Below are 12,537 nucleotides of genomic sequence, written 5' to 3' on the forward strand. Positions count from 1 at the left end.
AAGCTGCTTTCTGCTGCTCTGAACAAGTGGATGCTTTAGCTTTTAAAATGCTACGTATACAGAATATGGAGGCTTGGGGTGGAAGCAAAGGGGCTATCCCCCATCCCCTCAAAAAGCCAGGGCCAGCCCTTGACTAGCTGTCAGGCTCAGCATGCTCCTGCAGAGCCCACAGATCATACCACTGAGTGATGTTCAAACACCATCTTATTTTGTGTCCTAGCTCTTAACAAGTACCAAGAACAATGCAGTAGCAAAGCACAACATGTTTATTAGCCCACCTCCATTCTTTCTCCCTTGCTTATCATACACATTTACATGAAAATATTTTGCAGTAGAATGAAGGAGCTGTGTGAAATGGAGAGTAGAGACTCCCCAACCCACCATGCTCCTCCGTGCAGCCCCCACCACCTGCCTTGCTTGAATGCCTACACACTAGGTGGGACGATACACACTATTATTTCACATGTTTTTCTCTGCAAGTTACTCTAATGTGGCCTGTGAACAAAAGCAATTTTGTGAAAGCACTGAGGGCTTGCTCTGGTTTTGTAGCACCTAATGTGCTGCCAGAGGAAATAATGTCTTTCATCTACATATATAAGTTTGCCAGGCTGTGCGCTCTGATGATCTCTGAGGAGTGGAGAAGAGGCTCAAGTCAGTCTGCAGACAGTGCAAGTTCTTTTGTGTCTGTGTGTAAATTCAAGCTGTAATGCTTGTCTGATTTGTGTCTTGGTAAGAATACACATAAATCCCTGCAAGAAGCAGTGGCCAGCCCAGCTTCTTGGCTGTGGAGATGGGAGAAGATTTTGTGGGCTCTCTCCTGCCCTCTCACTGCCTTCCAGCCCTTCAACCACCTTCTGCAGAAGGGAGGGTGTTTACTTGGAGTGGCTGGGAGATGAGACATCCAGCTCTAACACACCTTCCATTTGCTGAGGCTTTCTTCCCTTAACTTTTTTCAAGACAGCTAGAGCAGACAGGAGCTCAGTTGCTTCAGTAGCCTGTGTGCCTCCTTTCTGGGACTTTCAACTAAAAAATGACTGCCTGATCCCAGGTAATAGGCAGGAGTGGTCAGTCTTTCAGGGAGGAATTTTACCACACCTTTTTTTCTTTTAAGCAGCATGTTGCTCTGGTGTTATTCCATGATGCAGAGCCTCGGAGCTAAAAGGGCACATAAACAAATGTGTGTTGGGTGTGGCTTGGGGTGATGGGGCAGGCATGGGCAATTTTTCATAGGCGAAAGGCAAGCATTCCCTCCTCAACATGCAATTTGCTGCAGTGCAGAGGGCAAGCACAAAACTTACACATCATATTGGCCCTGCTTTAGAGGTCATTTATTGTAGAAATAGACCTTGTGCTGGTTCTCTGAACAGGGATGAAAATTAGTCTCAGAGCAGAGAGCATTGCTCACAGGAGGCCCAGCTTAGAAGAATTAAATATTATTTTTTTATGAGTCTCCTCAGTGCAAATCTTTTCACTCCTCTTATAAGAAGTCTTATTTTAAGGAAGAGAAATTTAATTCTCCCTGTCTTGCCCTTGCTTCCTTCCCCAACACTGTTTATTCAGAGTTTGCCAACATTAAAAATGGGTTAAACCATTTGAAAGCCTCACTAAGACTCTCCTCAGACAGCCTTCTTCTCTTTGCTAGATGAAGACTACAGGACATGGAAGATTTTGCCCCAACACCATCTAGTGTCTGGGTGCAGCCTTTAGAAAATCATACTACTTCCGACATGTAACAAAAGCTCCTGTCAAGTGCTTTATTGCATCTTGTTTTCCTGGACACTATCCATCGCTCCCTCCCTTCCCCCCTCCCTTTCTCATTTATGATTCTCCTTGCTCTGCTAGCAGCAAGTGCTTTCCAGGCTTACCCCTCAAAAGTCTTTTTATTCTTGTGGTCTTTTGGGAGGGGGAGAAAACCATGAGGGCAAGAAGGGCATCACTGGGGCCTCAGCTTTGCATAATTGTTAATTAAAATAGGGCAGATTATCATCTTGCATCATGTAAAACCATAACCCCTTCCCCCATCCAGTTTTCCGAAACTAAAGGGATGCGACAAACTCAAGCCTTCAAAGGAGATCTCCCCATGAATATCCTGGCTACCTAATTCCTTATGTAATTCTGAAGACTTCTACCTACATTCTTCACTATTATCTACATGCAACTGTTAACAGGAGCTTTGCAAGAGTGAGGAAAGCATGGAGAATGCACTGACTTGAGGAGCAAAGGAAGAGTGCATTGTGCAAACAACCTCATCTTGCTTCCAGCCTTAGGCATCTCCATCTGTGTCTGCCAGGCAAGAGGATGCCAGATAGAGCACTGCCGTTGTCTTTCACCTTTTTAAAAAGAGACAAGGGATCTTGAATTATGAAAGAAGTAACCAGAAGCCACTTGGGCTGTGACTCACACGGGACCCTTCACAGAAAGAAAATAAGGGAATTGTTCCTAAAGAGGAAACAAACAAAAGGATTTCTGGATGGTTATTTTCCAAAAAATAGGTCAGATCTAATTAGCTGCATAAATAGTTGCCTGATTACCTAACCAATTAACTGCTAATGAATGTTTGTGTTTTTTTTAACTTGTGGTGACAAATGGATGCATGTATGTTTCACAGAAGAGGTCCCGTGGTGTTTACAGACTGCAGCTCCGACACCGTGAGTTCGGAGACACAGCTTAGCAATGGTGATGCTGTATCATCCTATGTGATACGTGGAGATCTACCTAAAGCAACGAGAGGGGCAATATTGTCATTGCATATGTTGTGATTTAGCTGCCCTTGAAGTGCCCTTTGAGGTCTTTGAGCAATAACGAGGCTGTTCTGACTGCAGGTCGCCAGTTTCCTCCCCAGTTTCACATGACTTAGCTGCTGGTCCTTCTAAGATACAAAACCAGATCTCTTCTGCTGGCACTGATGGACATCAAAACAGAACAAGCACCTACAATCAGCGCAGTCAAAATGGGAGGTGACTTTTGAGGAGCTGTGAAGGATGATGCTTGCCTAGTTAGTGCATGCATCAAGTGCACAACGGATGGAGAAATGGAGACCAAAGCACCACCGAGCCAGCGCCTTATTAACAGTGTGCTGTAGGACAGGTACTGAAGCTGAGCACTAGTTACCATGGTGTTAAATGCATGGAAAATATTCTGTGGGCAGTGTTACCATGAGGTAAACAACACCTATATGTGAAAAAATAGAATACTGACACCTCAAAAGTTTTTTCGGTTACTAATGAGTGTTTCAGTTATGACTGTTGAAATCATATGAAAAGATGCCACCATCCACAGAAGGAAGGAAAACTGATTCTAAAAGTAGTGGTGTGGGCAGTGCTAGTCATTGAAGAAAGAGACAACAAGTAGTCCAGGAGATAGGTAATGTTGGGTAGCAAGAGAAGCTGGAGTTGCTGGAAAAAAATGTCAAACTTTAGTTAATTTAACATGGTGGAAAGCGCACTGCCATAGATATGCCACCTCCAGAAAAACGTCTACTTCCACTCAATTTTTTGCCTAGTCCAGTCAATTAGCTCTTCTGAGAAACAGAGCTTATTATCACAGGTACAACTGTGAGCAAAACCACTGTTTCTGGTGCCCTTGCTGACTTGGTATTTTGGCACCACCTCCAAGCTGCCCTAATCTGGTTGTACTTTTTCAACTTTTGATGGCCCCACTTTCTCTAGATTGTTTCCTCTCTCCTCCTTCCCCAGCATTCCCCCAGGGCACTCAGGGGTGCCTCATGCCACCAAGACATCTGTGGGAAAAGGTAAAGCTGTAGCTGCCAACAGGGGGAAGGAAAACTCTGGATCACCTATGTAAAAATAAGGGGGTTATTTTCCTTAAAGAATTCCAGGGAACGTGCAGAAAGCAGGGAGAAGGATCTGCATGTTTCTTCCTGATTTATTGAAGTCAGCTGGCTCAGTGACAGTTTCAAAGCAGAATGTTTTAAACTTGGGAAAGGGCCAATTATCCTCACAACAGTCACTCAAACAAATAAGCAAAATGGGAGACAGAAACTGGAAGGCAGTGTAAGAAGGCATGTGTACCCCAGTACACAGAAAGCAATGAGCAGACTTGAGATCTTCCAACTGCTGATCCATGAAGAAATATTTCTAAGGGACAAGGAATCTGTTCATACAGGACTGTAGGTAAAGGCAAAGCATTTATATACACAGGCAGCATGAGCAATCATCATGGAAAGGACCAAGATGGAGCAAAGCTGAGGCAATGAAGACACAAGAGTACAGATTTTCAAGGGGCACATGCCTGTCCATACAGCATAGGCAACAAAAGAAGGAGAAACTTGGAGCATTACAAGCTCATGAGGCATTTATGGCTCACAAGCAATACACAGAATTGCAATTGAAAGATAACTGGTGGTGATACAGTGTGCAGCCTGGATGGCCCCTAAAGGAGCTGCTATCCCTTTTTTCAGAGAGAGCACACAGACACTATTTATATATTTTGCTTTTTTTCTTTTAACACAGTTCTTTAACAATGAAAAAACAAGCAAACCCGTGACCTGAACTTACTTTAAAATTTTTCTTTCTGTATTTTTTTCCCATGGAAATTTCTATGGCTTGTTCCCTGGGAACTATACTTCAGCCAAAATGGCCCCTTTAATACATACTTTTAGCACTGGATATTTGGATGACTCAACAGAAAAGCCCATATTGCTCCATCCTGCTCTGCAGTCTTCCATCTACTTATAAATACAGCACATGCTCATCTGTGCAGTGCTCTCATTGTGATCTTGCTAATTTTTCCTGTTCTTTTTTTGATGTGGGTACAACTTGCTGCAGGTGTCCAGGCTGGGGTAACAAAGATCCAGGTAACACATGGAAGAGTCTGCATGAGACAGAAAAAAGGAAAGACAATATTTTAGTTACAAGGTTAAGTGAAGCCTCACCCAGCATAATTTCTCATGGAAAACAAATACTTTACAAAACGTTTTCAATGGACCTAGGGTGATAGGGGGCAAAGGGTCCTCTGCAGTTTCTTAATGCTTGAAATCCACTCCTGAGTACTTTCATCCCTAATTAAAGGTCACCTACTGGTTTGAGAACAACTGTTAATGAAAAGTTTAATTATCCAGATGACAGCTATAAAATCCTACTCCCATGCTTGAATATTTTAAAGCAGCAAGGCCCAGCTTTTCAAGTATGTGCTTGCAACCCTGTACTTAGACCAAAAACTCATTCTGCAGAAGAGTGTGTACGTGCAATTCCCACTTGCATACACACTGGAAGATTACACGTGCCCATATTAAAGATGCAAAACTGTTAGGAGGTTTGAATATGCTAACTTGACCATTTGAACCAGACTCACCTTTTGTTTTTCTTCTTTTATTCAGGGACGGATGGTTAAGTTATTCCTCAAGGATAAATAATTTTACATTATTAACTCTTCTTAACAAGAAAGCTGCATAAATTACATGTAAAGTTATCTGCTGTGTCCTCAATGGAATGATTAGGAGGGAATCTACAGGAAAGAAATGTGGTCAAATGATTTGAACTAAATGAGATGCAAAGCCTCATCTTGCATTCTTAACAAGCTCAAATGCAGACCTGCCTTCTAATGAGCAAACCTTGCTTGGCATATCTGTGCAACCCCCAGAGCAACATTGTAAAGAAAAGGTCTTATGGCTAATTTTCTCTTCTGAGTCAGGTTTTTGCTTTTATTGATTCTTTTATTCTTTTGACCAGCTGCTCCCATTACCTTACCCTGCAGTGGCAATTTTTGTGGTATGGTCTTTGATCTGCCAAGCTGAAGTGGCGCCGTTTCTCACTTCCCATCACAACACCAGATACATGTTTCTTGGGAAGGTCAGCTATGGGTACCCCACAAGGTACATGCCTGAAGGACTGATGCTTCTGTCAAGCAGATGAAGTAGTTGTTTATTGTGTCCTCAAAGGCAGCAACAGTCTCTTTATGTTACTTTGATGATGTCACCATAAGGGCAAAGGCAGCCATAACTCTTTAACTGAGCATTTTCTGGGGTTTGGTGGAGATGGAAATGGAAGGGTCACATAAAGGTAGGGAAGAAAAGCAGAAGGCATTATAATATTGTTGACTGTCGTATGTTCTTTGGAGTGAGCTAGCAATTGGCTCCAAGCTGGAACAACTGAGATGTTTCCTGTGAACCAGAGCTAGGCTTTGACTCAGCTTCCTTGTTACCTGTGGGCTGTATCTCCTACGCACACGTGCACACACAGACATACACTTGTTTGAACTGGAAACTCAACAAAGGAGAGCTTCCAAGCCCTGGCTATATAAAAGGGGGAAAGAAAATTAGGGTGCATCACACAAGAAGAGTAATTCATATATATTAAAAGGAAGAAAAACTCCAATCAAAGTTCTATCAATGGTTTATATATTATTTCATAAGAAATGTATATGAATAGAAAAGATTGTTTAAAACAAAGACAGGACAGTGCTACTACGTTATCTGCTTAAGAGCTTTCAAACATACCTTTCTGTGCTTTGTTAACTCTCTGGGCAGCTAAAAGAGCATCTACTTTGCAGAGTCTCTCATGAGGCAAATTTCATTTGTAGGTCACTGTGACCCGACTGTGGAGGCTGTGCTGTAGAAATGGAGCTCTCCAGATAAGCCGTAACATTTATTGCATACTTTGTCAGCATATCTCTGGCCATACACTTGTTCTCAAGGCACTTAGTTTTAATATCGGTTTTATTAAAATGGATTTCAGAAAGGGAAACGTAAAATAGTTTAAAGATTACAATCATAAACAAGTTCAATGCTGAGAAAATCCACACCAGACACCGGCAGGTTTGGTTTTTTTTACATTGCAAGCGTGAATCAATTGTATCTTGCATTTTTTTTTTCTTTTACTGCATCCTTAGAAGTAAAAACATTTAAAAAAATTTCTATAAACAAAAATGTACCACATAGGAAAATATACAGGTACCACAATTCTTCTCACAATGTGGAAGATGCTTAAAATTAAAATCCAAAGGATATTGAAAGGATATTGAAAGCCAAGGACATCTGAGAAATATGAGAAAGAGGTTTTTGTCTTGACAAACAGCCAGTCTCCCAGCTTTGGAGCTGCTTACACAGCCTGAGCTGCCCCGCCCTGCCCCCCCCCCCTCCCGGAGCTCCTCCTGTGCAGCATGTGTGGGCAGGATGACACATGCCTCAAGCATCTTCATGCTGTCCTCCTGCATGGGATGAGGCAAAGTGCAGGATCCACTTACTCTCCAAATCTCTTGTCTCCTCTGGAGGAAGAGCCATGGGCCAGACAGCTTCACCCCTTGGACTCTGGTCTCACCCTGGCTACAAGGTGCAAGGTCTCTTCTCAGGGGTATTTATTTATCAAGCATATTTAACTGGGTCCTGATTCCGCAAGTGTCTGGGTAGATGAGCTGTACTACACTCATGTGCTTGACGTACCTGTGAGAGTATTTACAAAACTGGCTTCTAGACTATGCCTGTGCTTTCCTGAACAGACGGGTCTTATCCTATTGCCCTTGAAAATGGCCAGGGCCCAGGCAAATGGGTGTGCTGCACTACAAGGATTTGCCCTATTTGTCAACTAAAATGGGCTAGTATTTGCCAAAGAACACCTCTTATTTTTTGCCTAAGAACAGGTTCAGGAGTAGGAATTTTTAAATGCATATAGAATATTTTGGAACATCCTCATTCACTTTGATTGAGATGGGCTTTAATGGCTGTACTCAAGTACACTGTATATAACAGAGCATTTGTGAAGAAGTGATTCTTTTGGGCAGTCACAACAGAACAGCTTCCCAGAGGTGAACTCTTTCCTGTTTTGCTATTTCATTCTTCCTTCTCCTGGATCTTGGAGGGAGTGTTACTTGTGTTGAGTAATGGAATTTCCACCCCCCTTTTCCTGCTCCAAACACACTGTCTTTGATCTTGCCTGTTTTGTGCAGAGGGGATTTATACTTCCTTCCATGATTTGCACTGAATGAATAATCCTCTCCTGGAGTTACTCACAACAGGTTCAGATGCTGAGATGTGAATCTTACGACAGAAACTATGGATAGAAGTATCAAGAATTAGTACTGAAATTTTAGGAGTTGCAGGCAGGAAATATTCAAAGCACATCACTTTTAACTGTGAAGACTGCAAAGATTTATAATCTCATGGGGGAAGACCATGAATTGTTTGTGAGGGGGAAATGAAGGCTAGACTTCCTGTTCTGGTGTTTTCTTTATGCCCACATACCCACATATAAGCCCACCTACCTAAACATACCCACCCACATGTAGGAAGGAGAATACCCTACCCAAACCTAAATATTCTGTATGACTTGGAATGATTAATTCTCAAAAAGTTTGATATTCAAATAATGTAGAAGTTCTGTATCTTCATTGAGATGTTACTCAAAAACCCTGTAAAATCAGGAAATCTTGATTAAGATTTTTCTTCTTTTTTTGTTATTTCAACATATACAGAGTATTTTTTCTTTCAATCTACTTTGAATCTTACAATAATTTTGCTTGGAAAATACCTTTAAGATCATCAAGTCCAATGATCCAATCTGGATTGTCATCTGATAATGTGCACATGAAGGATTTTGGGTTTTTTTTGGTGTTTTTTTCATTTTGTTTTTGGTTATTTTGTTTGTTTTGTTTTTGTTTTGTTTTGTTGTTTTTAGAAAGAAAAGGGAAAGAAAAATATTAAAATTTCACAAAATCTTTTGTTCAGGTTTTCAAAAGCTGTGTCTGGATACCTTACACAGGGCTTGTTCCTTGCAGAGCTGAGACAGTGCAATGCACAGGTATCATGCTAGAGCAGCCTGTTGGCCTATCTTGCCATACCCAAAGGGCCCAAACACACAACAGTGATTTCAACCCAACTTTGCAAGGCTAACTTGAGAAAACATCCCCCTTATTATGAAGGGTTTCTCTTGTACTCATTCACCTTGAAAACAATCCCCAAACCAAACTCCTTGATCCCAGACCAGGTGAAATCTGGTTCTCTGAGCCTGCCAATCTAGAAGAACACAAATCCTTCCCAAAGTGACACTTTCGTGCAGGGCAAGGCAGGTTCATGTAGAGTGGAAGAGCAGATGCCAGCATAGCTGGTGATGCGTGCTGCCGCTCTGCTGTGGTCAACAAAAATGGAAACCACACAAGATATTGTCATTCCTCATCAGTGCTGAAGGAGGGCATAAAGTTGGCCTTTCTCTTGTGAACCCAGGAGACAGGATTAATAATAAGAACAATATGTCACTGTTAGAACACACTTCACAGACAAAAAAAAATAATTCTGCGTTTTTTTTCCTTTCAACTGCACATAACCATTACTTAATTAAAATAAGAAGCTAACATTTCCTAGAATGAAGGGAATCTCTGCTTGTATGGGGGGAGATAACAGTTTAAAATCTTATTTCTTTAGACAATTTTACAAGGACAGTTTGGCACATACTGAGGTTTTGTTCTTTGTCCTTCAAGAACTGATGAAGCTGATGCCTCATCTCTGATGGCTGTCCACTGAACAAAAATAGCACAATAGAAATAAAGCTTTTTTCTCTTAAAAAATAATTTTATATACTAGGATGAAGTCATTATTCAAATTCACAGTTGAAAGTGATTATCACACTGCCTCAGACACAAATTCATGAAGGCATTTCAGTTCAAGTGATTCAGAGGAACCAAGGAATAAATAGTCCCATCACTGTTCTTTGATGCAGGAAGGCAATGGCCATTTCTCATGTGGAAATTATGAGCAGATGAGGAGGTCTCTGTTCTGTAAATCTGGGCTTGCATTTCACAGCAACCAAACTTGCTCAACAGAACAAAGAAATCCCTGCGGAAAGTCTTTGTGAAAATGGCATAGAGGAATGGGTTAGCACAGGAATTTATGGGGTAAAACAAAACCAGAAGTATCTTGGATTTGGACACTGTGATGAGAGGAACCTTGAGTGAAGCGGATATTGCAAAAAATGATATGGGCGCCATGCAGAGGAAGTCTGTGAAGATCAGTATGGCCATGCGCTTGGCAATCTTGGTGTCACTGTTTGAAGAGATGACATTAGGGTTTCTCACAGTAAAGTAGATGCAGATGTAGCAGGCACATATGATCACAAATGCAAGTACATTCAACACTAAAAGAAAGATAACATAAGCCTGAGAAAATGGTGTTTCTATATCCATGGGCAAACAGATGCTGACCTTCATGTAGCTGCTCACTCCAAATATGGGAAGAAGTGCCACTGTGAAAGCAAACATCCAGCCAAAAATCATTATAATAACAGCATGACGAAATCGAACCTTGCGGTCCAGCTGCATGGCGTAGGTGATGGTGTGCCACCTTTCCAGAGTTATCACAGTCAGCGTGTAGACTGAGAGTTCGCTTGCAAACACTGTGAAAAATCCTGCAGCATTGCATCCTGCCCCAGTTTGCCAGTCTATGGCATAGTTGTAATACTGGCTTTTGGTCTGAATATCTACAGATGCAATAAACAACAGATAGATACCTATGCAGAGGTCTGCAAATGCAAGGTTGCACATTAGAAAACGAGGTACGGTGAATTTGTATTGACTGCTTATTAAAATAATGAGGACAACAATGTTCCCAGTGACAGCTAAAATGCTAATAAACCATATGAGGACTCTCAGAGTGTTGTATCCCATGATATCTTCACATGGATTGAAAGCATCGGGTTTAGGTGAGCAAACTATGTTCACTATTTCATTGCATAAACCGTAGTCAAATTCACTCTCTGCTGGGTCAAATCCTATGCCGTAGTTGGAAACATAATCTTCAGCTGCAGATCGTCTGTGTATCTTATTGCCAGTCTGCTCATCAAGGTCTTGCTTGGCCTGAGATATGCTACATATTGGATGTAATTCAGTGCTGAAATTGTAAAAACAGTATTTGGAAACTAAGAGACACAGCATGAGGCATATAGCAAACAAAAAGATCACCCAGTGTCCATTAATAGCTCAGTTTTTCTGGCTAGCTGATTATATAGACTACCCTGGAGCTTGAAATTAATAGTCTGGCTGATTCTTATTTTTAAAATATTACATGAAAGTGTAAATGATTTGAAACATCATAAAATGTAAGGGAAAGGAAAGCCTGATGTTTCCTTTACTTGATCTGGGCAAGCTAATTTTACCCTTTGACCTTGTGCACTCACTACTACATCTTGTAAAAATCAAGTTTAAAAAGTTTGCTAGAAAGGGAAACTGATGAAAGCCCAGCACCAGAAGATGAGGGATATTTCCTATGAGGTTCTGAACATTCTGTACTAATACCAATATCTTTTATCTTACCTGTCAACTGAGGCAGAAAACTAAGGAGGTCACAATAGCAATAACAAGACATTACATTTTGCTCCCTTGTGTTCTGCTAGCATAAGGGTAAGTGAGGTGTCCAGCGTATTGATCAATATATCAACAGTTCTCTATCTGAAAGGGAATATGTTTCCAAGGAAGAATAACAGGAGAAAAAGCCCTGAGTTTTGAGTGCAACAAGCACTTGAGGGCACTGAAAGCTACTGCAATTGGTGATTTTTCATAAATGAACTGAGGGAAATGCTTTTATCCAGTCATTTCTCAGCCACAAGCTAAAAATAAACCTATTACCAAATTATGGTGGCACTGCCTGGAGCTAAATCTATCCCCTGGCAAGCCTGCTATGTACAGCCAATTCAGTTTTTTCTTATAATTACAATGTATTAATTCTTGAATTATTTTACAGTCACCAGCCCCAAATAAACCCAGGTTCCCATGGTGTTAGCTGCTTTGTTTGCTCCAATGATGCATGGTGAGAAGTCTCCTGGCTGTTGATGAACCATATTAGGCCTCTCAGGCTGGTTACCTTTACCATAAGCAGAGAAGATGGGCAGTTTCAGACACCCAAGGAAAGGAGAGCTATTCTCTGGTACTGACTGCTTCCCATTTCTTAGCCCTGGGATATTTGCCCTCTGTGCTGTGCAGTGCATTCAGTGCAACGAGCTACAGCATTTTTGGCATGGGACGCTCGCTTCCCTTGGCGGCAATAGGTAGCCTAACAGAGTTCATTTATTCTGTCTATATATAATCCTCTGTTATCACTTTACCTTGCTTCACTCAAGTAAACCCTCTGAAAAACAAACTAGAGAAAGAAAGGACAACTTAAAGAACAGCATTAAAGTTGGCAGAGTGCACTGACAAAATAAACAAAAATGACTGCCTTTGCACAAGTGGTCATCTTATGCCTTCCATCTGGATCCAGTGACAGCAGGATCTTGTGTGCTGTGAAACATGCTCAGCAGAATAAATAGTCCTGGCCTAGGTTCTGTATTAAGCCCCATCTCAAACCAATCATCTTCACTGAAACCTGACATCAAGTGAGTTGTGAGCAACCAATATTATATACTCATGAGATGAAGGCCAAACATGACTCCTGAGGCTGCCAGGTTTTTTAAAAGAAGTAGGATTTCAAGTGACAGCTTCTCCAAAGAATAACGATCAAATGGAAGGGCTGAGTTGTATCAATGCCATTCTTTTAGGCACAAAGTGGTCTTTATGTCAGAGAAAGCCAAAAGCTTGCTGAAGTTCATAATGTTCTGT

The 12,537-nt window shown here is 41.4% G+C and overlaps 1 protein-coding gene across 1 annotated transcript in view; it reads right to left on the minus strand.

The window, feature by feature from the left end:
- Window positions 1-7,103: 7,103 nt before the first annotated feature.
- FSHR (follicle stimulating hormone receptor) overlaps window positions 7,104-12,537 on the minus strand; it is an 86,231-nt gene continuing 80,797 nt past the window's right edge. The window contains exon 10 of the mRNA XM_051616147.1: window positions 7,104-10,834. Coding sequence (XP_051472107.1) covers window positions 9,607-10,834 — 1,228 coding nt within the window. The 3' untranslated portion in view covers window positions 7,104-9,606. The remainder of the gene's footprint in view (window positions 10,835-12,537) is intronic.

The sequence above is a fragment of the Apus apus genome, chromosome 3 (genome assembly GCF_020740795.1).
Source record: "Apus apus isolate bApuApu2 chromosome 3, bApuApu2.pri.cur, whole genome shotgun sequence".
NCBI lineage: Eukaryota > Metazoa > Chordata > Aves > Apodiformes > Apodidae > Apus > Apus apus.